At 53.3% G+C, this 25,954-nt stretch overlaps 3 protein-coding genes across 4 annotated transcripts in view; 2 read left to right on the forward strand and 1 right to left on the reverse strand.

Annotated features, from left to right (window-relative positions):
• SNRNP200 (small nuclear ribonucleoprotein U5 subunit 200) overlaps positions 1-3,762 on the forward strand; it is a 45,280-nt gene extending 41,518 nt beyond the window's left edge. For both annotated transcript variants that reach the window (XM_058667591.1, XM_058667590.1), the window contains exons 37-45: positions 139-328; positions 430-594; positions 827-948; positions 1,071-1,214; positions 1,312-1,488; positions 1,739-1,899; positions 2,007-2,088; positions 3,219-3,311; positions 3,411-3,762. In XM_058667591.1, coding sequence (XP_058523574.1) covers positions 139-328; positions 430-594; positions 827-948; positions 1,071-1,214; positions 1,312-1,488; positions 1,739-1,899; positions 2,007-2,088; positions 3,219-3,311; positions 3,411-3,554 — 1,278 coding nt within the window. In that variant the 3' untranslated portion in view covers positions 3,555-3,762. The remainder of the gene's footprint in view (positions 1-138; positions 329-429; positions 595-826; positions 949-1,070; positions 1,215-1,311; positions 1,489-1,738; positions 1,900-2,006; positions 2,089-3,218; positions 3,312-3,410) is intronic.
• Positions 3,763-7,101: 3,339 nt separating this feature from the next.
• Positions 7,102-10,580, reverse strand: CIAO1 (cytosolic iron-sulfur assembly component 1). The gene is made up of 7 exons (XM_004590762.4): positions 10,278-10,580; positions 9,433-9,581; positions 9,231-9,342; positions 9,020-9,108; positions 8,614-8,815; positions 7,973-8,060; positions 7,102-7,620 (listed from the first exon to the last, which is right to left on the reverse strand). The coding sequence occupies exons 1-7, from the start codon at positions 10,414-10,416 to the stop codon at positions 7,380-7,382; spliced, it is 1,020 nt and encodes a 339-aa protein (XP_004590819.2). The 5' UTR covers positions 10,417-10,580; the 3' UTR covers positions 7,102-7,379.
• A 168-nt stretch (positions 10,581-10,748) lies between these two features.
• On the forward strand, positions 10,749-24,202 carry TMEM127 (transmembrane protein 127). The gene is made up of 4 exons (XM_004590761.2): positions 10,749-10,907; positions 11,297-11,618; positions 22,703-22,867; positions 23,508-24,202. Exons 2-4 carry the CDS (start codon positions 11,375-11,377, stop codon positions 23,813-23,815), a joined length of 717 nt encoding a protein of 238 aa, XP_004590818.1. The 5' UTR covers positions 10,749-10,907; positions 11,297-11,374; the 3' UTR covers positions 23,816-24,202.
• The last annotated feature ends 1,752 nt before the right edge of the window (positions 24,203-25,954 follow it).

Genomic DNA, 25,954 nt, shown 5'->3' on the forward strand with positions numbered 1-25,954 from the left:
CCAGTCACCTTCTGAGTCTGTGTTTCTCTCATATGTATGTTAGTTGTATGTCTACCCAAGAACCAGTCATTTGACTAGCCTGAAGCCCTTCTTTGTGACCAAGTTCTCACTATTATTATGTCTCCTCCTTTAACCTAGGATTTTTTCAAAAAGTTCTTATACGAGCCACTGCCCGTGGAGTCTCACCTGGACCACTGCATGCATGACCACTTCAATGCTGAGATAGTCACGAAGACCATTGAGAACAAGCAGGATGCCGTGGATTACCTCACCTGGACCTTCCTGTACCGCCGCATGACGCAGAACCCCAATTACTACAACCTGCAGGGTCAGTGGATCTGGGCTCACACACGGGTACACAGTAAATGGTGGTTTTCACGGCCCTTGCTGGGCTCCTCTGAGACCCCCACCTGCCTCTCCCCTGCACAGGTATCTCCCATCGTCACTTGTCCGACCACTTGTCAGAACTGGTGGAGCAGACCCTGAGTGACCTGGAGCAGTCCAAGTGCATCAGCATCGAGGATGAGATGGATGTGGCGCCCCTCAACCTGGGCATGATCGCCGCCTATTACTACATCAACTACACCACCATTGGTGAGCGACCTGGTGCTTAGCGACCTGGTGCTTGGGGCTGTGTTTCTGGGAGACCTCCTCAATGTGAGGGTGTGAGGCCTGCTGGGAGAGGAGGCGTCCAGCCTGCAAGTGTCCCCTACATGTGTGTGAGTGGCCTGCACAGGAGAGAAGGACCACCCTGGCAGGGAACATTCCTCCCCGCACCTTTCCTGCCTGCTTTTGTCTTTGCCCACATTTCCTCTTTCTCTGGCAGAACTCTTCAGCATGTCCCTGAACGCCAAGACCAAGGTGCGAGGACTTATCGAGATCATCTCCAATGCGGCAGAGTATGAGAACATCCCCATCCGGCACCATGAAGACAACCTCCTGCGGCAGGTGAGGATGCCGGCTTCGGGAGAGCGTGGTTGGCTGTCAGGCTTGGCCGGTGTGCCTGGACCACTTGGTAGCCCTGCATAGCCCCCCAGAAACCTTCCCCCCCTTTTTTTTTCATTTTCCAGTTGGCTCAGAAGGTTCCCCACAAGCTGAATAACCCCAAGTTCAATGATCCACACGTCAAGACCAACCTGCTTCTGCAGGCTCACCTGTCGCGCATGCAGCTGAGTGCTGAGCTGCAGTCAGACACGGAGGAAATCCTCAGTAAGGTAGAGTGTGGGTGCATGTGTGGGGTGGAGCAGCCAGTGGTGGCTTAGGGGGCTTGGGTCCCACCCTACCCGCTCTCACATTCCTGACCCTGTCCAGGCTATCCGGCTCATCCAGGCCTGCGTGGACGTCCTTTCCAGCAACGGGTGGCTCAGCCCAGCTCTGGCGGCCATGGAGCTGGCCCAGATGGTCACCCAGGCCATGTGGTCTAAGGACTCATACTTGAAGCAGCTGCCACACTTCACCTCAGAGCATATCAAACGCTGCACAGACAAGGTAAACGGGGTAGGGGAGCCAGGAGACGAGTGTCCTAGGCTGCGGGTACTTGCAGCGACTGAGTCCTAGTGTAGGAGACTTCTAGATCTGATCCTCTGAGTGTGTTCCATGTGGAGATGCTGGAGAAGCTTCCAGCCATGCTGCTTTAGATGTTCTTACAGCGTGGGAAGTATTGTGGGCCAGTACAGTACTCGGTGGGCCAGTGCCCTTGGCTCTCAGTCTGCGTGCTCTTCTCCACATGGCCCTGCAGGGAGTGGAGAGTGTTTTCGACATCATGGAGATGGAGGATGAAGAACGAAATGCGCTGCTGCAGCTGACCGACAGCCAGATCGCGGATGTGGCCCGCTTCTGCAACCGCTACCCCAACATTGAGCTGTCCTATGAAGTGGTGGATAAGGACAGCATCCGCAGGTGAGCCACAGAGGGCCAGGCGGCCTGCCGGGGATGCCTGCTGGACATAGCATGACTGTGTGCCTTGCTAATGTGCTGCCTGCTTATTCCCCTCTCTGCCCCCGCAGTGGTGGGCCAGTTGTGGTACTGGTACAGCTGGAGCGAGAGGAGGAAGTCACCGGCCCTGTCATCGCACCTCTCTTCCCACAGGTACGTCCTAATAGTTGGCTTTACTGAGTATTGACTTGAGGCCATGTCTGCTCTCTTGGTCCTGGATTGGAGAGTGCAGTGTCATTGGGGGAGAGGAATTCAAAGAGATAATGAACTGAGAATTAATGTTGAAGCAATGAGTTGTTTTTCTGGGTACCTTTAAACAATTTACATTGACTGTTAAAAACACCAGTTGTATTACTTCTCAGCCTTTTGGCTAAGATCAAGTGTAAAAACATTACTTGTGCTGTATTGACAGTCTGTATGGGGTTTCATTTGTCTTTAAATATTTTTAGGATACTTGGGCTTTTTCTTTTTTTCTTTTTTTTAAAAATTTTGTTATTATTTGAAAGGCAGAGAGGGATCTTCAGCTGCTGGTTCACACCCCAGATGGCCACAGTGGGGTGGGCCAGACTGAATCCAGGAGCTTCATCCAGGTGTCCCATGTGCTTTCCCAGGGCAATAGCAGGGAGCTTGTTCCGAGATGCTGGGGCTTTGTGACAATGGAATGGCCAGGAGAGAGACAAGGCTTCAGTGCAAAGCGTCCTCTGTGGGGCCTGCTTTAGCCCCTGGCGTCAGGTTAACTTCCATGTTGGGGATTTTTCTCATTAGGACTCTATGCCTGGTGTTTAAAGGGTCCCCTGAGAGCTCAAAAGACTATCTGTAACAGTGGAATCTTGGAGTCAGTGGCAAGTGCTAAATAGATGTATTTTGAGGCAAGGAAATAAGCCAGGGCCACACATGAGTCCTCTTCCTCCCTAAGAACTGGGGCTGGGCAGTGAAGATGCTTGCAGCCCAGGTGGAGGGCCCGAGGTCGAGTCTTGGCTCTGCTGATTCTGGCTTCCTTGGAAGCAGTGCATGGTCCTGACAATTGGGTTGTGCCACCCATGTGGAGACCTAGATTGTTTCTGGCTCCCAGGCATTAGGATAGAAGCTCTTATTTATCTTCCTGTCCAGTAAACAACAAAAGCATTTCATTGAGTTCATTTGAGACAATTTCCAAAATGTACGTCAGAAAGAAAGAACCTTTGGAAAGATTTGCTTTTTCTCATATTGTTCTGTAACCATTCCCGTGGTCAGCTGTGGCCATGGCTTGACACACTGACATTCTTGGTTTCTCCTCACTGCAGAAACGTGAAGAAGGCTGGTGGGTAGTGATTGGAGATGCCAAGTCCAACAGCCTCATTTCCATCAAGAGGCTGACCCTGCAGCAGAAGGCCAAGGTGAGTGTGTGCACTGGCCTGGTGTTTGCTCTTAGGCAGGGCAGGGTGAGAACCCTTCCTTGGGGCTGTGTTGTCCTGATTTCTGCCTGTTCTCTTTAGGTGAAGCTGGACTTTGTGGCCCCCGCCACTGGGGCCCACAACTATACTTTGTACTTCATGAGTGATGCATACATGGGATGTGACCAGGAATACAAATTCAGCGTGGATGTGAAAGAAGCTGAGACGGACAGTGACTCAGATTGAACCCTGACATGGCTAGGAGGGTTGAACATGAGTTAGGAACCCAGTATAGGGATCTTGTTTTGGAGATCAGCTTCATCAGCCTGGGATCTGCCCAGTCCCGACTGGCACCACCCCACCCACCTCCACTTTCCTGTTTCACGATGAGGTACAGCATTTTAGGCATGTTTTTCATAGTTTGAATCTTTCTAATAAAATGACCTGGAAAGACCATTTGTATTTGTTAGTCTTTTCAGAAGACTCCTCTTGTACCTAAGGCCTTAGTCACAACTTGTGGGTTTAGCTAATGAACTTGCTGATAAGCAGTCGCTGTGGAGCACAGCCTTGTGCTGTCACGTGTACCTGTTTCATTAGTCTGGAGGAGGGGTTGGGTAGCTTCCCTAGTCAGGCTTCTTACATTGGCCCGTCTCCTCAGGATAGTCCCTGCTTACCAAAGCCTTGGGATCCCTTACCCACGTGGGAGACTCAGAATAAGTTCCTGGCTTTGGGCCGTTCTTGGCTGCTTTCCAAGGCCACAAGCAGGGAGCTGGATGGGAAATGGTGCTGCTGGCATTAGAACCGGCGCCCATGTGGGATCCCGTCACGTGCAAGGTGAGGACTTTAGCTCCTAGGCTGCCACGCAGGGCATAAGGTAGTAGTTTCTTAAAGGCAATGTAGAATTGGAAACCTTTAACTTTTTGGAGGGAGAGGGTGGAGGAAGAGTATTTGAAAAGCAGAGTTACAGAGAAGGAGAAACAGAGATCTTTGATCCACTGGTTTACTTCCCAAATGGCCACACAAGCCCAGGCTGAAGGGAGGAGCTGCTGCTTCTGCACTCTCCCATGTGGGTGCAAGGGTCTAAGCACTTGGACCATCATCCCCTGCTTTCCCAGATGCATTAGCAGGGAACTAAATGGGAAATGGAATAGCTAGTACTTGCGATGGGATTCATGGAATGCTGGTGTTGGGGGTGGTAGTTCAGCCATTTACATTCTGAATGAATCTTTTACCCATGAATTGTAAGATCATATATTAGTCATCTGGAAAATGTTGGATCATTGAAATAGGTGTATCTTCCAAATGCTAAAGTGTATACTTTACCACCAATAAAGTTCATGGTGGCAACTCAAGTTTTCAGAAATAAGAGTTTTACTTGAGAGCTTTAATCATTAGGACATAATGAATTATTTATTTGGAATTGAAAAGCTTATTCCAGGGCCTGGCGGCGTGGCCTAGTGGCTAAAGTCCTCGCCTTGAACGCCCTGGGATCCCATATGGGCGCCGGTTCTAATCCCGGCAGCTCCACTTCCCATCCAGCCTCCCTGCTTGTGGCCTGGGAAGGCAGTTGAGGACGGCCTAATGCATTGGGACCCTGCACCCGTGTGGGAGACCTGGAAGAGGTTCCAGGTTCCCGGCATCGGATCGGCGCGCACCGGCCCGTTGCGACTCACTTGGGGAGTGAAACATCGGATGGAAGATCTTCCTGTCTGTCTCTGCTCCTCTGTGTATATCTGGCTGTAATAAAATGAACAAATCTTTAAAAAAAAAAAAAAAAGAAAAGCTTATTCCAGTAATTTTTCAGTAAATGGTCAACCAAATAGCCAAGTCTTTATATACACACACACACACATCTAAACTTTTATATATATATATTTTAAACCACAACATTTTTCTTTTATAAACAATATCCAGTCACTACCCCTCTGGAAATCTACTCCAATGTGAAGTGTAACAGAAATGGTAGTGCTGCTTTGGCCACAGGATTGCTCATATAGTGTGAATACCTGGAGGCCAGGTCACCATCATAGCTTCTTTTGCATGCGCCCAGTGACTTCACCTCCAAACACTCCCCATAGCTTTACTTTCTGATCTGTGCCTTCTGTGGCCAGTAAGCAGAAGCCTGGGCTGAGCTGCATGGTGTTGACTTCCTGATCCTGGGCATCAGAGAGACAGGGCAGAAGCTGGTTCTCTCACTGCTATCCCAGACCAGGTGAGCATCCACAGGATCCTGGGGAACTGGGAGGGAAGTGACAGTGTCTCATGGCCACTCTGCCGATGGCATGCGCCAGAGAGGTCTCTACCCTGTCCTACTGGGAGAGGCTTTTCAAGAAAAATACATCTCAAGAAAAAAAAGTTTTAGAATGTTGGGCCTGATGTGAATGGTTAAGGTCCTCACCTTGAACAACGCACTGGGATCCCATATGAGCACTGGTTCTAATCCTGGCAGCCCTGCTTCCCATCCAGCTCCTTGCTTGTGGCCTGGGAAGGCAGTTGAGGATGGCCCAAAGCCTTGGGGGACCCTGCACCCGTGTGGGAAACCCAGAAGAGCTCCTGGCTCAGCTCTAGTCGTTGCCACCACTTGGGGAGTGAATCATCAGAGGGAAGATCTTCCTCTCTGTATATCTGCCTTTCCAATAAAATAAGTAAATCTTTAAAAAAAAAAAATATGAGGGTCCAGCATGGTAACCTAGTGGCTAAAGTCATCACCTTGCAAGCCCTGGATCCTATATGGGTGCTGGTTCTAACCCTGGCTGCTTGTGGCCTGGGAAAGCAGTCGATGGCCCAAGGCCCTGGGACCCTGCACCTGAATAGGAGATCAGGAAGAGGCTCCTGGTTCCTGGCTTTGGATCAGCTCAGCTCCGGCTGTTGTAGCTACTTGAGGAGTGAACCAGTGGATGGAAGATCTTTGTCTCCTATGAATCTTTCTAATAAAAGTACGTGGATCTTTAAGAAAAAAAGTTCTTCTATTTTTTTTTTAAAGATTTTATTTATTTTGTTACAAAGTCAGATATACAGAGAGGAGGAGAGACAGAGGAAGATCCTCTGTCCGATGATTCACTCCCCAAGTGAGCCGCAACGGGCCGGTGCGCGCCGATCCGATGCCAGGAACCTGGAACCTCTTCCAGGTCTCCCACACGGGTGCAGTGTCCCAATGCATTGGGCCGTCCTCAACTGCCTTCCCAGGCCACAAGCAGGGAGCTGGATGGGAAGTGGAGCTGCCGGGATTAGAACCGGCGCCCATATGGGATCCCAGGGCTTTCAAGGTGAGGACTTTAGCCACTAGGCCACATTGCTGGACCCAAGTTCTTCTATTTTTAAATTTATTTTTATTTAAGTCAGATTTATAGAGGAGAGACATATCTTCATTTACCGGTCACTTCCCAAGTGGCTGCAACAGCTGGCACTTAGCTGATCTGAAGCCAGGAGCTTCTTCCGGGTCTCCCATGCGGCTGCAGGGTCCCAAGGCTTTGGGCTGTCCTCAACTGCTTTCCCAGACCACAAGCAGGGAACTGGACAGGCCGCTGGGATACAAACCAATACCCACATTTTTAAATAAGGATTAACTACAGAATTCTTAATAAATTTGACTGTCCTTACAAAACAGGAGTTTGGATTCAAATGTACTATTTTAATGAAGGTCACAATTTCAGAGGTCTGAGACATTGTCCTTCCTACATATATATGATGAACTTCAAAAAGTACAAGGCAAACGGAATAAAAACTTGTTTATTTTGGTGCAAAAACCTTTTGAAATCCATGATCTTTCACAATACACATTCTCCTTTGTATACAAACACATACAGAGCACACAAATATTGTGCTCTCTCCACTATACACCCTGAATGTAACAGTTCCAAAGCAAGCAAACTGTGTGGCCTAACTACCAAAGGCCCACGTTCCCTAGCTCTTCACTGAGGGCCTCATGTCAGCAGGGGCGTGAGTACGTGATTCTATGGCTCCACATTGCACTTGAATCTGCACGGATGTCAGCTAAGGTAACTCCAGGTTTTCTTGGGACCGACAGTCTTAGCACACTTTCTGGGGCCTCACGATCCCAAAGCCAGGAGCTCAGAGGGCTTCGGGCTGCTGATACTTCCAGAAGGCCACCTCTCCATCGTCACTGCAGGAAGCCAGAAGTCCCCGCTCCTTGGGGTTCCAGGCCACACAGTTGACATCTTGGGAATGGGCCTGGCGCAAATGGGCCGTCAGGGAGAAGGTGGGCTGCTGCGGGTCAGAGCTGGGATCCTCCTCAAACACTCGGATGGCATCGTCCCCACATGCTGTAGCCAGGGCACCCGTCAGCTGGCACCTGGGAGGGACATGCGTCAGTAGGTATGCAGGTGGCTCCTCCCTCCCCAGCAAGGAGATAGGGTTGTTCTGCAGTGCCTGGCCTGGCCTCTTCGCAAGCTTTAGGCCTCAGTGCAAAGCCTCTGACTGAGGGTGTCTGATTGAGCCAGAGCCCCCAGCAATACCTGCCTAGGCTTTGGATGCCTTGGTCTAGTGGACAGGGCATTCCCATCTGCAGGAACAGGAGGGTGGTGGCGGGGGGGGGGAGCAGTGGCTATTCCCCTCTCCTCCCCAGGTGGCAGAGTGTGGCACAGGGTCACGCTGTCTCTAACATCCCTGATTTATTGGGAGCGGGATGGGGATGGAAGCCTTACCAAGCAATGTCATAGATGGCCCTGGAGTGGAAGCCAGACAAAGTGCAGACACACTTCCAGGTGGGGGCAGAGCTGCTGCACACCAGTCCTGCAAAACACACAGCCCTTCTGAGCCCGAGACCACAGCCTGGTGACTGCACCCCTGCACGTAGGGGTGCTGGCTTGACCTCCCTCACCCTGTCAGTCACCATCTATGACCTGGCCACCATCCTCACTGCCTTGCGCTCACCTGGGCTGGGCTGGTCTTCCTCAAGTACAATTCTGGGAAGGAAATACCCCTGCTCTGTTGTAGACCATACCCCTTAACTGCGAAGGCCACAACCACTCGCTTCTTCCCCAAACCCTCTCTCAGCTACAGGAGTCGCTGCTCGGCACATCAGTCTACGCCCTTCCCACCATCACTGCCTGCACTTACGCTGCTGTGTTTCCACCAAAAATCTGTTCTTGTGTTGAGTTCCCCCTCCTGTTTCAGCCCTACCTGCCAATGACCCCTGTGTCACACAGCTTTGCCCGGTTCTTTGAGCACTTGTCTGGAGCCCTCTCGTAGCACACGTTACTCTCACTCACCACAGTTCAGGTCTGTGTCTTAGCTGACCATGCTCCTCTCACGTCTCCCTCGGCCCTGCCAGAGTGACCCTTACCTTGCTCATTGCCTGGTAGATACTGGCGCCAGATGCGCACGGTGCGGTCGTCACTGCATGATGCCAACCGCTGGCCACTAGGGTCAAAGGCCACGCTCCACACAGTGGATTCGTGGCCCTCCAGGGTGGCGCAGCACACCCAGTCATCCTCTTCCTCCCGGTAGAGCTTCACGGTGTCATCGTAGCTGGCAGAGGCTAGCAGCTGTAGGAGGGAGGGAGAGACCCCGTCTGGGCCAGGAAGTGCCTCTGCTTTCCAATACCTCTGCCGGCTGGGGCAGCACGGTCCCAGGGATCATGCCGACTCGGAGGCTCATTCCTGCTGGTCCCGGAGAAGAGATCCCAGCAGTGCCAGGCTAAGATTGGACAGCCACCTGCTCGCCTGGCGCCCAGGCTTGACAATGCCTACCTCCTGGCTCGGGTGCCAGACCACATGCTTGACATCCTGCGTGTGGGAGTTGAGAACACTGACGCATTCGTACTCATCCTCTTCATCAACTGCAGGAGCGGAAAAGAAAAAAAGTGGGGGCAGGATGGAGCCAAAAGCCTACCCCGGCAGGGACCCAGGTGGGAAGCGGGTCAGTTGGCGGCCGGCTCCTTCTGGGGGCACTTGCACTCACCTTCCCAAACCCATACACTCTTATCTCGGCTACAGGTGGCCAGGAGGTTGCCAGATGGGGCCCAAGCCACGGACTTGACCTCATTTTCGTGGCCCTCTAGTGTGGTGACACACTGAAAAGACAAGGGTGAGAACATGGGCTAAGATGCTTTGACCAGCAGCAAACGGGTGCTGCTCCTACTGGACCCAGTGCATGGGCTCACCTCAAAGTCATCCTGGGTCTTCTTCCAGATGCAAGTGGTGGCATCAAAGCTGGCGGAGGCCAGGTAGTTCCCACAGGGTGACCAGGCCACCTTCCGCACGGTGCGCTGGTGGCCCTCGGAAAGGACAGACTTGCAGATCCAGCTGTCACCTGAGGGCAGAGGACAGGCCAGGCTCGGGGGCTGGCTGTGAGGAGGGGAAGGCCCCAACGCCACTGGGCAGCACGGCTAGGATCAGAGCCAAGCTGTAGGGACAAAGCTCAAGCTGGTCCCTGACACTCTTATCTTTCATCTTTTCCTCTTATTAAAAGGCTTATTTATTCACTTGAAAGTGAAAACAAGAGGCAAAAAAGTTATCCACAGGCTGGTTCTCTCTCCCTTCTCCCAACCAAGATGCACATGATAGCCAGGTGTCGGGACCCCAAGCATATGGGCCAGCATCCGATGCTTTGCCAGACGCATTCGCAGGGAGCTGGAATGAGCAGGAACAGCCAGAATTCCAACCAGCACTCCTATGGGAATGTCGGTGTAGCCAGCAGCGGGTTAACTTGCAGCACAACTACGCCCGGTCTCCAAACAAGCTTTTTCCAAGAGTAATTGTTATCTACAGCCCCCGGAGCCACCACCTGGAGGGAGGAAACTGTCCGTGGACCTCAAATGCCTCTGGGCTACAAGGTACACACGGGGTCCTGCGGGCTACCTCCCCAAGAATCCCAGCTTGTCTGTCCGACGTCTTCGCTTCCAGCACTTGCTGACTCCTTGTCCTCTAAGACCCTCCCAAGGGTGGCTAACGTCCGTCTCGCAGGCAGCCCACCTCAGCCTGCAACGCCGCTCGGGGCCGGCCTTACCTTCGGTGCCCCAGATGCGGATTCTCCGGTCGCCACCGCACGAGGCCAGCAGCGTCCCCGTGGGGTTCCAAGCCAAGAACCAGCAGCGAGAGTCCGGGTGCGCCGAGACGCGGCTCAGCAGCACCAGCGAATCCTTCATGGCGCCCGGGTGCACGGAGGGGAGGAGCAGGGAGCGCAGTCAGCCGCACCGACGGCTGCTCCAGCCGCACAGGTCTCCGCGAAGCCCAGTCCAGTTCCCGCGGCCACCCACACTTCCAGCTTCCGTCCGAAGGACCGGGGTCGCACTTGGAACCAGAGCGCTCGCGGTGCGGCTGCATGGCCCTCTGGGAGCTGTAGTCGCTCTCCTCACCCCGACTCCCCCTCCGGAAGTCATCGTGGCAGCGCTTGAACTACCAGTCCCATGAGGCGCTGCGCATAGAGCCCGGCGGCGCGCCCTGGCCGTGACGCGCGCGGGGGCCGGGGCGGGGAGCCCGAGGAGGCGGAGGCAGAGGAGGAGGAAGCCGGAAGTGGATCGGCCTGGGTCGGTACGGGCGTTGCGGGATTGGGGCCTGGGATCGCTCGGCCCCGGGCAGCCGAGAAGCCCGTGACGGGGCGGAGCGGCGCCATCCCAGTCCTGAGGCCTGCTGACCGGTGAGGAACAGCGGGCTGCGTGGGGAGGGTCCTTTCTCTGCTCAGGTCGCACCCCCAAGTGCCCGTCCTGGGTCCCAGGTCCCCGCGGCCCAGCCTTGGTCCTCCGCCCCCTCGGCACCCTCTGGGCGAGACCCCGCGTCCGGGTCTCCTCCCTGTCCCCGCAGCCCGTTCCCGGTACCTCCGTCTCTTCACTCGTTTGCCCAGACACCCCCCAGGTCCCTGGCTCGCTCCAGGTCCTCGTCCCGCATCCTCATTCCAAAGTCCTGTGTCCCCGCCCCCCAAATCTCCGCAGCGCTCCCGTCTCCTCTCCGCCCGGGTCCCACCCCCCATCCTCCGGGGTCGGCCTCCCTTGGGCCGAGACCCCAGCGCATTGCTCTTCCCGGGACCAGGCAGGCTCTCGTGCGCGCCCGGCCGGAGGTCGGCGGCGACCAGCAGCGACCGCAGAGCGACGGCCGGCGGCCCCGGGCATGTACGCCCCCGGAGGCGCAGGGCTGCCCGGCGGGCGCCGACGGAGGAGCCCAGGAGGCAGCTCTCTGCCCAAGCAGCCGGAGCGCAGCCTGGCCTCGGCCCTGCCCGGCGCCCTGTCCATCACCGCGCTGTGCACAGCCCTTGCCGAGCCCGCCTGGTTGCACATCCATGGAGGCACCTGTTCCCGCCAAGAACTGGGGGTCTCGGATGTTCTGGGCTACGTGCACCCGGACCTGCTGAAAGGTAAGGGTACTGCGCGCGGGGGGCTCGCCGGGCCTCGGGGGAGGGGCGGGGAGCGGGCTGAAGCCGAGCTGACCCGGGTGGACGGACCACCCGGCGCCACTTGGCTCATTCGTCCCTGCTGTTCCTGCCCACCAGGTGGCTCTGTTTGGGGTCCGGCCCCTCATTAAGTCTGATGTTATTCAGCTATGCACCTTCTCATTGCCATGCTAATCCGGACGGCTGCTATTTTAGGCTCTGCCGGAGGAAGGGCGCTGTGTACAGAGAAGAGAAAAGATCAGGGGTCCCGGTATCACAATCAGCTGCTCCCTTCTCAGGACCTGCGGATACAGAAAGGCTGCTCCGGTACAGGCTGAGGGATGGAGACAGGGGAACTCGGAACACGAATAGATTTTAAAAGATATTTTAGAGTTGTGTGACGTTTGGATTTTTATTGGAGAAAAACAAAGCGTGACCTTTTAAGTCCCTCAGACATCAGTTTCATTGTGGCCATCAGTAAGAGTTGAACTGGAGTCTTTGGAACCATGACAAGGGGGTCTTCCTGGGGTGAGAGGTTGCTTTGTGGGCCTCTTGCTTCCCCACCTGGTAGGCAACAGAAAGCAGCTGTTGATGTGACTGAAGGCAAAGGCCAGTGCCTGCAGGAGGATGGGTCTCTGGGAGCTGCAGGGCCCATCCTGCCCAGCCCTGTGTGTGGTGTGAGGGCAAGGTTGACAGCACTGGGTATTTGTGTAAGAATGGTCAGTACTCCTCCCTCCCCCCGCAGACAACCCTTAGTAGCAACACAGTTGGTCACTGCTTGGTCTTTCTGTACCTGGACCTTGTTTTGGAAGGTCTGTGCCACCCATTGGCTGCGATGCCTTGCGCATGTTTCCTGCTGTGCATGTCTCAGCCTTCGCTTGCACGCTGTCCCTTGCAGGATTCCAGCACCTGGATTGGCAGGGAGGCCCCTGCTGCTCTCCGTGCCCTGGGTAACACATCCCTTGTTCAAGGTGAAGAGGATTGGAAAGCTTCCCCTTTCCTCAGGTCGTGTGTGTGTGTCTCTCTGAGCCACCTGTTAAAGTGTTGCTTCTTCCTCAAATTTTAGAGACTTGAAGAGGGTGATTTTTGTAGAAAGCAGGATTTGGGGTAGGGGGGTTTGTTCCCAGATTTCACCTAGATGGTGCCATTGGCTGAACTGACCCTTGACCCACGGTGAGGCCTGGCGCTGTGTGGCATGTAGCTGCTGGCCAGCCGTCGAAGTGGAGTGAATCTGGAAAGCTTTGCCCTCAGCTTATGCAGCTGCACTTGCTTTCCCCAAAGCACAGCTGCCGCTGGCTGCTACTTCTGCGTTCATCCTCCGTCGTTTTGGTGTTTAAGTTCAGCGTCACCCACAAACTGGGAGAGAGCTCACCAGGCTTCCTGCTTGCAGACCATCCCTAGGAGGGGCTCATGGAATCTCTTGCTGTGGAAGGAGAGGTGATCTGATCTCTGACAGCCATATTTCTGAGATGTAGGGAGCTGTGGCTCAGAAAAGCAAAATGACACCACCAGCCCTCCCAGCCCAGGCCACCCAGCTGGGACTGGCGTAGGTGAGATTGTCTCGCAGCTCCTGATGCCCTCATAAAGTGAGGCTGTCCCATGTGCACTTCTTTTCCTTTGTTTTACCTCGGCTGTCAGAAGAGCAAGCTCACGACCATCCCACTGGGTGTGCATCTTTATCAAAGCCATGTTAAAAAAGAATCGGACTGCAACCCCTTGTTTGTTCACACATGTATTTAGCTTCCCTGAGAAATTTCTCAAAGCTGATTCTTTCAGGAAGCATGTTGCCTTCACCTTTTGGTGCTGTGGCTCACATCAGCCCCTGTGTCGCTTTTCCCAGGGTGCCTATGGCCATGTCCTTGGTCGTTGCGAGCCAGGAACACTTGGTGCCCCTGGAACTGTCCCAGAAGGTTCCTGAGAGGAGGGTGCTCCCCGTTCTTTTCTCCAGTTTGGGTCTCCAGATGTTATTTGGCCCTGAGTGACTGTGCTGACTGGAAGCCTGATGGGAGCAGTGCTGGGACCACCAGCACCCCGCCTGTGTGCGCATGCAGGCTTGATCCCAAGCACACACCTGCCTGCCTGTCATTGCTGCTGAAGAATGCTTTGCTGGGTAGATGCTGTCCTCAGCCTTGGTTTGCCCAGAAACTCCGGGCAGGGAGTTCAGTCACATGCTCAGAAGCATCCAGCTCACCCGAGTGGCCTCTGCTCCGGAGCCCACGCCCTGACCCTCCCGCCAAGTGTGCCCCAGGTTTCTTTGCCCTTCGTCCTCCAGAGCTGCTGGAGGCTTCTCATTTGCCTGTTCTCCCTGAGCTTTTGTAACAAGCTGTGCCAAATCTGAGCTCTCCTACTTGGGTTTGGTTTGGTAATCCAGAAGCAGAGCCCTTTCCCCTCCCTGTGTCCTTGCTAGGTGCTACCGAGGCTTTTGCAAATACAGCCTGGCTTAAAAGACTCTCACTCTCTCAGGCAGTCTGCCTCTCACCCATATCTGTAACCCCCAGCCCGGATACTTGCTGGGGCCTCTGGTGACCCCCTGGGAAAGAAACCCCAGACCAGACCCTGCCTGACTCTCCAGTGCCTCCCGAAACAGTGTTTGAGAATGAGGAAGTACAGGATTTGAAGTCAGGTGAATCCTGATGGATAACATCCCCTGGAAGCTCAGGGAGCTTCCAGGGCTGTGAACCTGCAGGGTGGGTGCAAGAGCAGCTGGCACTGCTAGGCCCTGCACGGCCCAATCCCCTATGAAGACGCCTGCGATCTGGGGTGACATTGTTGGCCAAAGGCCTTGTCTGAACACTGAAGAGTCACATAGGGAGAGCTGCGCAGATGGATTCAATCCCCAGAGGAGGGCTGGGATAAGGCAGAAGTGCCCCTAACAGGCGGGGAGCCCAGCCAGGAGGGAGAGGAGAGATGGGCCCAAAGTGGGGAGCTGCTCATCAACCCTGTTGGTCCTTCCTGCTGCAGCTTGTGTGGGTCAAGGGTGAGTTACAGCAGAGGCCAGTAGACAGGAAGCGCCTGGCCTTCAAAACAAACCCAGCCAGTGACTCACCATTGACCTTGGGCAAAGTCAGTGCCATGGGATCTTATTACACAGCAGCCGCCTTCCTCCCTGATGACTGGAGGGGGACAGACAAGCAACGGGCACCAAAATAAACAGGTCTGAGCACAGCTGAGGGAGAGGGTGTGCTGTGTGTCGTGCCAGCCTGTGGTCCCCTGACCCAGTCACTGGCTTGAACTGAAAGTCAGAGCCTGGCCCTGTGTGCCTTTCCTCTCCCACCCATAAAAGCACCTGGACATCGCCTCTGGGGACTTTGTTTCTCCAGCTGTCCTCTCAGGGGGCCAGTGTTGGTGGCCTTCCCGGAGATACCCTGAGCTGTGCCCTGTGTGTGGGGGAAGCTGCTGGCCTTCCTGGAGGTGAAGCGATTGTTTGGGGAAAGCTCTGGGGGTGTCCATGAGCACCCCCAGAGTGGGAGAAGCTCATATTTACTTTTCCTGTTGACCCTGAGGGTTTACTCACAGCTTTGGAGTGAAGAAAAGCAGTTAACATTGAAATAAAATCTGTTGGGGTTTGGGTCAAAAGTCCCTTTTTGGTTTCCCATTTTTCACTGTGGTAGGCAGACCCAGGGTCTGGCTTTGTGGGCTCCAAGTCCAGCTCACACTGCCATGATGCTGCCATGGCCCCAATAAAAGAGCCCCTGGCCAGTGCCCAGACACAGTCACCATACAAGTGGCTGCTGTCTAATTGTGTGATGTCAGCTGACCTTCCCAGCAAGCCCTGTTGTGGGCAGGGCGGGTGTCATTGCTCATGTTCCAGTGATGCCACCAAAGGCCGAGGGTAGTCAGGTCACCTGTGCATGGCATGCAGCCTGCGGGACATTTCGGATGTGGCCCCAGGTCTAGGGCCTTCCTGGTGTTGGGTCCACTTTGCAGAACTAGATGTGGAGGACCGCAGTGCTGCCCGGACCTCCACACACCATCTCAAGGAGCTTTGACTTAGGAATTGGTCATAGGGACATTTCTCATTGCTTAATGACCCAGACCTTTCTGCCTTTTTTTTTTTTTTTTGAGATGTTACATTTCCGTACTTCGACTGTTTTGTGAGCTCAGCAGCTGGTACGGACAGTACCAGCCTCCGACCCTTAACACACAGCTCCTGCAAACTTGATTATCTCCATCAGGTCAAAACACAGCAGCTGGCTCAGGTGCTGTGCGGTTCCTTGGAGCTTGGCACAGGGAGCCCTCGCTCAGATTGGGAGTCTAACTGCCCTGCGGGACCTGAATGAAGTCAGCCTGCCCTCCCTGAGCCTCTCAACTCTTTAGCTAAGCTGAACAATGAGTCTCCCCTAAGCTCCTACCACCCCAGAGGGACCAGCAAGAATGGACACAACTTTTTTTTCCCCCTAAAGATTTATTTATTTTTATTGGAAAGGCGGATTTACAGAATGAAGGAGAGACAAAGGAAAATCTGCCATCTGCTGGTTCACTCCCCAAGTGGCTCCAATGGCCAGAGGTGAGGCCAGGAGCCAGGAATTTCCTCTGGGTTTCCCACTTGGGTGCAGGGGCCCAAGAACTTGGGGTCATCCTCTGTTGCTCTCCTAGCCACAAGCAGGGAGCTGGATTGGAAGTGGAGCAGCTGGGACATGAACCTGTGCCCATTTGGAATGCTGACACTTGAAGTTGGAGGATTAGCCACTAATCTATCATGCCGGACCCTAAACAAAACTTAAAAAAAAATTGTTATTTTATTTGAACGGGTTGGGGAGGCAGGGGGAAGGGAGGAAGAGAGAGAGGAAGAGGAGAGAGAGAGGATATGATATGGATGAATGAGAATCTGGTTCACTTCTCCACTTCCCAAATGGCCACAATGGCCAGGGCTGGTCTAGGGTGGTCTAGCTTGGAACTCCATCCAGGTCTTCCACATGATGAGCCCAAGCACTTTGGCCATCTTCTGGTACTTTGCCAGACTATTAGCAGGAAGATGGAATTGCTTCTCGGTCTTTTCGCTAAGATCAAGTATAGCAGGGAGCTGGAGTGGCTAGAAGTTGAACAAACGCTCATGGGATGTTGGCAGCTTACCTCACCATGCCACATCACCATCCCTGAGAACATTTTTTTAAGTGGTGTTTGTTTTTTTAAGAAAATTTATATGAAAGGCAGAGTGACACATAGAGGAAGAGACAGAGAAAAAATACCTTCCATCCACTAGTTCACTCTACAGATGCCCATACCAGCCAGGAACAGGACAAGCCAAAGTCAAGAGCCGGCAGCTCCATCCAGGTCTCCTGTGTTAGTGGCAGGAACCCAAGTACTTGGGCATCCCATGCTGCCTCCCAGGCTTGTTAGCAGGAAGCTACGTTGGAACTATGAGTTCAAGACTTGATCCAGGCATTCTGACATGGTGTGTAGTTGTTGCATGGATAACCCACTGTACCACAATACCTACCCTAAATAACACTTGACTGATCTGTGCATGAAAGGCCCCTGCAACAGTGTTTGTTCTGGGAAGAGGCAGAGGACATCATTCTGAAGCCTTATATTATATAGATGTCTTCCTTACTAAAATAGTACATTATTGTTCTCTTTACTAGAATAATTGCATTATTGGCCGGTGTTATGGCGCTGCACGTTAAGCTTCTGTGTGCAGTCCTGGCATTCCTTATTGAAGCACCAGTTCTGGTCCTGTCTACTTTGATTCAGCTCTAGCTTCCTGCTAATGTGCCACGGGAGACAGGAGAAGTTAACCAAGTGCTTGGGTACCTTCCACCCAGAGGAGAGTTCAGGATGGAATTTCTGGCTCACAACTTCTGCCAGCCGCAGAGCTGGCTCCCCTGTGGCCATTTGGGAATTGAACTAGGAGATGGAAGAGGGTTCTCCCACCCTCTCTCTGTGTCACTCTATCTTTTTTTATTTATTTTTATTGGAAAGGCAGATATACAGAGAGGAGGAGAGACACAGAGGAGGAGAGACAAAGGAAGATCTTCCGTCCAATGGTTCACTCCCCAAGCGGCCACAGTGGTTGGAGCTGATCCAATCCTATGCCAGGAGCTTTCTCCAGGTCTCCCACGTGGGTGCAGGGTCCCAAGGCTTTGGGCTGTCTTCAACTACTTTCCCAGGCCACAAGCAGGGAGCTGGATGCTAAGTGGTGCTGCCGGGATTAGAACTGGCGCCCATATGGGATCCCGGTGAGTTCAAGGCAAGGACTTCAGCCGCTATGCTATCGTGCTGGGCCCGCTCTGTCTTTCAAATGAATAATAAACAGTTCTTTAATAAAAAATAAGTATACTATGAGATAGGAGACACGGTGGAGTGTGGATAGTAAGTGTACACTTTAAAGGACAACATGGCTATCCTGCGCTCACCAGCCAGCCGAAGAGACCAAGTACAGTTACTGAAGTCCCATGTGCTGCCCTACCAGCTGAGTGCTCGGCTGCAGAGCAGCACGTGCTGCTGGCCTGTGCACCCTGCCTCCGGCCGGTTAAGTTCAGGGTAGTAGATGATCTCCGGGATCTTGCTGGGTCCTGCCATGTGCTGCCTGGACCCCAGGAGGAACTTTCTCAGGTAGCTTTCCACAATATTCCAGCCAAAGCCAGGAGCCATAGCTTTTCTTCCCTGGGGAGACCTGGGACTGTTGGGGACCATAGCCCTGAGGCCGTGCGGGTCTGGAGTAAACGAAGGCTGGCTCTGGCGCTGGTGAGGCTCACACGCCGGCAGGCTTCCTGGCAACATGCAGTCAGCAGGGCTGGATGTCTGGTCCCCTAACAGATGGTCAGTAGACAGGAGATGGTGACAGATAGCTCTGCGAGTCCCTTGCTGAGTGACCTGGAGGTAGACACAGAGCCTTGTTGGGGCCCAGCCAGCATGTATGTAACTGGCCAGTTCTGAGCGTGAGGCAGGCTCTGCGTGCCAGGTCACAAAGGCCCAGGGCCTCCGAGAGCATGTTGGCAGCACCTCTTGTGGAGGCTGCTATCTGCGCTTTAGGGTCCACTGCCCAGGTTCTTGGACTTTTCATCAGCCCACCTTTCCCTGGAGTCTGAGGTCAGTGTTTTGGCTGTGTGCAGCTGGGACCACCTACAGGGAAACATTGTATCTGGGCTGCTTTTCAGTGTCTTTTTTTTTTTTTTTAAAGGCCCGATGCAGTAGCGTAGTTAGTGGTTAAAAGTCTTTGCCTTGCACATCCCGGCGGCCCCGCTTCCCATCCAGCTCCCTGCTTGTGGCCTGGGAAAGCAGTCGAGGATGGCCCAAGGCCTTGGGACCCTGTACCCGCATGGGAGACCCAGAAAGAAGTTCCTGGCTCCTGGCTTCGGATCAGCACAGCACCGGCCGTTGCGGCCACTGGGGAGTGAATCATCAGATGAAAGATCTTCCTCTCTGTCTCTCCTCCTCTCTGTATATCTGCCTTTCCAATAAAAATAAATAAATCTTTTAAAAATGTATTTTAAAATAATTTTATTTTAGTTTTAATGTTGTTTACATAGTTGACAAAGATGCATGCCTGCGAAGACCACTAATAAGGGTGGGGAGGGTCAAGGAATAAGGATGGTGGGTAGGACAAATGCTTCCAATTTTCTTTTTCTTTTTCTCCTGTATCTGGGGTGGGGGAGAGGGAGGCACTACTCCTAGTCGCCAAACTACATCAGTACCCAGGGATGGGGTATCTATTTGATGTCATCTTAGAAACCTTGATGTGGAGAAGGATGTTCTGAGGGTATCGTTTCAGTAGTTTTGATAGTTCTGACACACTGTTGGTTTCATTGGCTTTTTAGTTTTTTTCTTTCTCTCTGTTCTTTTTATGATTCTTTTAAAATTTATTTTTACTTGAAAGGCAGATTTTACAGAGAGAAGAGAAACAGAAAGGGCTTCCATCCACTGGTTCACTGTCCAAATGGCCATAGTGGCTGGAGTTGAGTTGATCTGAAGCCAAGAGCTTCTTTCCAGGTCTCCCATGTGGGTGCAGGGGTCCAAGAACTTAGGCCTTCCTCTGCTGCTCTGCTGAACCACATGCATGAAGCTGGATTGGAAGTGGAGCAGCCAGGACATGAACCAGTATCTATATGGGATGCTAGTGTTAGCTGGCCTGTTAGATTAGCCTGTTATAGTACCACACTGGCCTACTGGCTGTTTTTTGAACTCTGGATTCTTGGGGATCTAGAGTACCCGTATGGGATGCTAGTGGTAGCAGGTGAAAGATTAGCCTTGGATAGCACCATGTTGGCGTATTGGCTGTTTTTTTTTTTTTATAAAGATTTATTTTATTTTCATTACAAAGTCAGATATACAGAGAGGAGGATAGAGAGGAAGATCTTCCGTCTGATGATTCACTCCCCAAGTGAGCCGCCATGGCCGGTGCTGTGCCGATCTGAAGCCAGGAGCCAGGAACCTCCTCCAGGTCTCCCACACAGGTGCAGGATCCCAAAGCATTGGGCCGTCCTCGACTGCTTTCCCAGGCCACAAGCAGGGAGCTGGATGGGAAGCAGGTCAGCCGGGATTAGAACCGGCACCCATATGGGATCCCGGCGCTTTCAAGGCGAGGACTTCAGCCACTAGGCCATGCCCTTGGCTTTTTTTGAACTCCAGATTCCTAGGGCTGTGGCACAGTAAGTTAAGCCTCTGCCTGGTGCCAGTATTCTAAATGGGAGCTAGGTTGCATTGAGGCTGCTCTGCTTCCCATCCAGTTCTGTGTTGTGGCCTGGGAAAGCAGTAGAGGATGGCCCAAAGCCTTGGTACCCTGCACCTGTGTGGGAGACCCGGAGGAGGCTCCTGGCTCCTTTCTGGCTTTGGATCAGATCAGTTCTGGCCACTGTGGTCTTTTGGATAGTGAACCAGTGGATGGAATAACTCTGTTTCTTTGTTCTATGTAATGGTCTTTCAAATAAAACTTAAAACTATAATAAAATCTGGATTCCTGAGCCCTGCTCTACACCTATGATCAGATTGTCTGGGGTTAGGGAACATTTTCAGCAGCCACCCCAGGATTCAGATGTGCACCAAAGATTCCTGATCACCACCCCACAGACTCTGCACAAGGTCAAGATTGGGGAATGCAACCTGTAGCCTGAGTCTTGCTAGTCCTCTCCAGATTTCCCCAAGGCCTGAATGAGAGAAAAGCTTGCCTGTGCCTGCAAAACAGGAGGGAAGGAAGTGAAGGTCCTTCCTGCTTTATTAAGGTTTAGATTTTATCCTGGCCTGGTTTCTTCTTGGATCAGCCTTTAGTGTGTGCTTCCGGGAGCTGTGGCAGTTTGCATAACCATCAAAGGAGACCTGCAGTGTTGTCTTGTCGGAATTAAAACAACAAAAAGCAGGATGCCGGTGAAGACCTGGCAGGACGTGAAAGTTGGTCTGTGTGGGTAGTGTGAGGTTGCCGTCCTGGGGAATCTCCCCTCTCCGTGGCCGCGGAGCGCCTGCAGTGTGTATCTTCTGCTTTTTAGTGTCTGCTCTCTCCTGGTTTACTTCCTTATTTTGGCACTGTCAGGGCCTGAGCCTTTTGGAGTTCTGTGGTGCAATTGCAGCTGCTGCCCTGCGGGTCCCCTGCTGGGGTGTGGGTCACCCACATCAGTTCTCCCCAGGTCTCAGAATTTTGTTTTCCATTTCTCTTTTCCTTCGTGTGGGTTTATGCTGTTTAAAAAAATTTCTTTTTGTGGCCAGTGTTGTGGCGCACTGGGTCCCCACCCTGACCCTGTCAATGTGCCTATCAAATAATTCTTTAAGGAAATCATTTTAGGGGCTGGTGCCATGGTGTAGCATGTAAGGCCTCTGCTGGCATTGCTGGCTTCCCATATGGGTGCCAATTCATATCCCAGCTGTTCTACCTCCCATCTTGTTCTACCTCCCTGCTTGTGGCCTGGGAAAGCATTCGAGGACGGCCCAAAGCCTTAAGCCCCTGCACCGGTGTGGGAGACTCCTGGCTCAGACTGACCCAGCTCTGATTGTTGCAACCATTTGGGGAGTGAACCAGTAAATGGAAGATCTCTCTCTGTAACTCTCTTTGAAATAAAAAATAGGGGCCAGCATGGCAGTATAATAGGCTAGTCCTGCACCTGTGATGCTGAAGCCCATAGGGGAGCCAGTTTGTGTCCCAGCTGCTCTCCCTGCCTGTGACCTGAGAGAGTAGTGGAGGATGACCCAAGTCCTTGGGACCCTGCACTGGTGTGGGGGATCTGCAGAGAAGCTCCAGGCTTCTGGCTTTGGATCTGCTCTCCCTGGCCATTGCAGCTTCCTGGGGAGTGAGCTGATGGATGGAAGATATTTCTTTGTTTCTCAGTCTGCCTTTCAAATAAAAATAAAGATTTATTCATTTTTAAAGATTTATTTAAAAATTCATGTTGTTTCGGTAGGGCTGAAGGACAGAGTAAAGAGAAATGTGATGGTCCAATTTACCATTTTTCCTAACAGATTTTTGTGAGCTCGAAGCACACTTTTTTTCCTTTTTTACTGTGATATAAAATATATACAGAAGTTACCATTTTAGCCATCTGCAAGTGTCCGGGTTAGTGACATTAAGTATGTCCATGTTGTGCCGCCATGCATTTCCACACATTTTTCTGCATCCCAAACAGAATGAAGCTCTGTATCCCTTGAGTGATACCTCCCCAGCCCCCACCAGCCAGTGTTCTGTCTTCTCTGTGAGTCTGTTCTAGTGTCAGGTAGTGGACTCACACAATAGTGTTCCTTCTATTTGGCTTATTTCACTTAACGTTGTGTCAAGTTCCACTTTCCTTTCGGAGCAAAAAGGCAGTGAATGAATGAAGAATCAACATGATTTGATTTCTGGTTTGGAAGTCAGTGGACTTCTGCTGCCAACCCGAGGCATCCTGCAGCAGAATGGGTGAACCTGCCTGGTTCGTTGTCAGGAAGAGCATGGCAAACACAGACAGGAGTCTCCGGTTCAGAGAAGGCCTGGGGTTCCCGCCTGCTGCTGTGCAACAATGCAGCCCTCAGGGCTGGGAACAGGTGCCAGGAGAGCACAGCCCATTCCCCAGGACTATGACGGGGGGCACCGAGCTGCTGCCCAGGTGGGGGTTTGCCTGGACCAGGCTGCTATTTGGAGCCCTCAAGGTTGGCTTCTCCCCCAACAGATTTCTGCATGAACCCTCAGACAGTGCTCCTGCTGCGGGTCATCGCTGCCTTCTGTTTCCTGGGCATCCTGTGTAGTCTCTCCGCATTCCTTCTGGATGTCTTCGGGCCCAAGCATCCAGCCTTGAAGATTACCCGTCGCTATGCCTTCGCCCACATCCTCACCGGTAAGCTGAGGGCCTGCCTGGGGAGGGACCGAGTTGTTGGGAGCAGCAGCGGGCGAGAACGTAGTCTCCAGGAGCAGAAGGTGGCTGACGGCAGGGAGCTGTTGGCAGGCTGCTTCAGTCATTTGCATGTACACTTGCCAGGATCACAAACGTCCTCAGCACAGCTGTAGCAGGGGCCCGATGTCAGAATTCCACAGGGAATCTCCAGCGCTCCAAATCTGTTGTTTACAACTTAATTGAGTCCAGGGCCTGGAGCGGAGGAGGAGCTAGGTTGTCTCCCCTAGAATATGCAGGTGGGAGGCTGGTTCTCTGGAAAGCAGCCATCTCTGCCAGGCGAGGCTACACTGCTTTCTCCCTCCTGACTGGGCTAGCATGTCCATCGGACTTTGGGTGCTGCTCAGTCCAGCACCCTCCAAGTACCTGATCAGACCTGGCAGCCTTTGCATCCCAGCTGCAAGTTCTCTCCAGGAGAATCGGTGAGTCATGGCAGGGGTTGGCACTTGTCTCCAGTGCCAGGTCAAGGATCCCATTGCTTTCATACCAGACAGGTTCTCTGTGAACAGGGTTTAGGTAGAGAGGCTGAAAACAAGTTCCCTGGTTAAAAGCAAACCCCCTCTTTGCTGTTACTCCATCCTCATAGTCCTGCAGTGTGCCACTGTCATCGGCTTTTCTTACTGGGCTTCCGAACTCATCCTGGCCCAGCAGCAGCAACATAAGAAGTACCATGGCTCCCAGGTCTACGTCACCTTCGCCGTCAGCTTCTACCTGGTGGCGGGAGCTGGTGGTGCCTCAATCCTGGCCACGGCAGCCAACCTCCTGCGCCACTACCCTACAGAGGAAGAGGAGCAGGCGTTGGAGCTGCTCTCTGAGATGGAGGAGAATGAGCCGTACCCAGCAGAGTATGAGGTCATCAATCAGTTCCAGCCGCCCCCGGCCTACACTCCGTAATGCCAAGCGGAGGTGCTCTTCTAGGGCCATTCCCCTTCCCCTCTCCGGCTCCTCCTGTCCCCCCGGGGAGCTCCTGTCCCCAGCCGGCCTCACTGGTAGGATCCTGACCATTGCTGCACCTTCCCCACGAGAGACTTTGCCTTTAGGGCTGTCCATGTGTCCCTGCTCTCAGAACCTGGGACTCACGGTTTTCTAGAATGCAACTGTTTCCCCTCCTGCCACCCTCTGCGCCCTTCCTGCTCACTAGTTATTACAAACTGGGGATGGTCAGACGAGTTTCCTCCCCTTGTGGGCCACATCTTCGGGGCTGAGACTTTCCTTGGGGAGCTGCTGATAGTGGCTTTCCCCAGAGAAGTGTCGCTGGGGCCTAGGGGAGAGGGGACGGTGCCCTGCAGGCCTCCTTCACAGGCCCAGTGTTGGTTCCACAGCTGGAGCTCTGGCTGGCCCTGCTTTGTCCCCTGCCCTGCTCTTTCCCATCCCTCCTCCAGTGGCCCAGTGCCAGGCTGCCTGTTCTGTGGAATTCTCTGCACTTTAGCCTTTGGCCTTCTCCTCACAGGTGTTCTGCTTCTCCGGGGGGAAGGATTGGCCACTGGGAAGCGGGGCAGTTGCTTGCCCTGCCCTTGGCCTTCTGCCCTTGGCTTTGTGTGGCTGGAGCCAGGCAGGAAACCTGGCAGGAGACCAAGGCCTCCTGGTGCCTACACACGATCAGAGTGAAGGGGACGATCTCCCCAGCCCCTTCACTTTTTAAAATGTGAGCGGTTTTACAAGGAAACAAAACCAAGCTACAGCGACAACACTCTTTTTAAAAAATAGGGACAAGGCTGTCACTGTTTTCCACAAATGTGTTCCCTTCCTTCTGGCTTGGCAGTATTTTGGGCCACAGCTCCTTCCCAGCTTGTAGTATCTCCTTCCTGAGTCTCCCCAAGCAATGTGCAGTCTCTTCCTGCCTCCCCACCACCCCATTCCTCCGCACCCCAATCCTCTGTGACTGTGGCTCCCTGGGGTCTTGATATGGAGCCCAGAGCCGCGTGGCCCCTGAGGGGCTGAAAACTGTGGCCTGGCTGGCTGGCCAGCGTGGTGCTCCTCAGAACTGCGGCACTGAGATGTAACCTGGCCTTGGTTCAGGAACAGGGGCCACGGCGGGGCAGGAACCCACCATTCCCCACAAAAGAACCACAACCAGCGGGCCCCGGTGGGTGAGTGTCAGAACCACCCTGTCAGACCAGCAGGCCTGGTTGGAGCCTTGAGTTTCTCTCATATGTCTCCCAGATGGAGACTGGGGGCTCCAGCTTGCTGCATGCCCCTCTCCCCTTCTCGAGTGTACTGTGGTCTACAAGTGTGCTGTTGGATCTATTTCAGACAGCCTTCACTCTGGCTGCCCCATAGGCTCTAGGTCTAGCAGAAGTTTCTGCCCCAACATTGGGACCTACAGTGGGCAAAACTTGACAGACTTTCAGTGTGGATCCAGATGGCCAAGCTGTCCTCGTTCATTATTGGTTTCTTTGGGATCAGTGACCCATGCCGAGCTGAAAAAGAGACAGCTTCCAGGCTCCTCCAACCCTTGTAAGGCAATAGACAATTGGAGCAAGACTGGGAAATGGACATTGCTGTTGCTGTGGCTGGAAAGGGACTGCCCTGTCCCTGTCTTTGGCCACGCTGACAAGCGATGTCTAGACAGGTGCCCACATGGGTGATGAAGACCACATGGGTGATGAAGACCACATGTACACACAACGCGAGCGGCTGCCCGAAGTTCACTGCTGAGATTCCAAAGTGTGTCCCAAGGTGACCCTCCTGCTCACCCAGACTCTTCTCTTGGGCCAGGAATGCTGCCCTGTGATAGCTGAGCACAAAACCACAGGGCTGAGTGAAGTCTTCTCTGAATCCCCGAGCTTGTCACTGGCAGACTCCTGAGGTGTGGCCAGCTCTCTCTGACTACAGATCCTGAGTGGGCAGGCCAGAAGACCAGGCACCAAACACGCATGCCAAAGTGACCCAGTCATCTCACGAGGACCTGGACTTGACCTGATGGACCGTTCCATGAGATTCAGCACCCAGTTTTTACTAGCCTCCCACACCTCTGGCCTTTCTCTCTTCCCCAGCCCCTTCTATCCTGACACTGATAGTCTGTCAGATAAA

This window comes from Ochotona princeps, chromosome 8, assembly GCF_030435755.1.
Source record: "Ochotona princeps isolate mOchPri1 chromosome 8, mOchPri1.hap1, whole genome shotgun sequence".
NCBI classification, from domain to species: Eukaryota; Metazoa; Chordata; class Mammalia; order Lagomorpha; family Ochotonidae; genus Ochotona; species Ochotona princeps.

What these genes read in the sequence shown, in the direction of transcription:
- CIAO1 (XM_004590762.4), bottom strand. Translation starts at nt 10,416, where the DNA reads ATGAAGGATTCGCTGGTGCTGCTGAGCCGCGTCTCGGCGCACCCGGAC. An exon ending in TCTACCAGGCAATGAGCAAG is followed by an intron (nt 8,061 to 8,613) that starts GTAAGGGTCACT and finishes TGTGTTTTGCAG; the next exon opens with GACTGGTGTGCAGCAGCTCT. An exon ending in GCCATCTATGACATTGCTTG is followed by an intron (nt 7,621 to 7,972) that starts GTAAGGCTTCCA and finishes TGTCCCTCCCAG; the next exon opens with GTGCCAGCTGACGGGTGCCC.
- TMEM127 (XM_004590761.2), top strand. Translation starts at nt 11,375, where the DNA reads ATGTACGCCCCCGGAGGCGCAGGGCTGCCCGGCGGGCGCCGACGGAGG. An exon ending in GCACCCGGACCTGCTGAAAG is followed by an intron (nt 11,619 to 22,702) that starts GTAAGGGTACTG and finishes CTCCCCCAACAG; the next exon opens with ATTTCTGCATGAACCCTCAG. An exon ending in CTTCGCCCACATCCTCACCG is followed by an intron (nt 22,868 to 23,507) that starts GTAAGCTGAGGG and finishes CCATCCTCATAG; the next exon opens with TCCTGCAGTGTGCCACTGTC.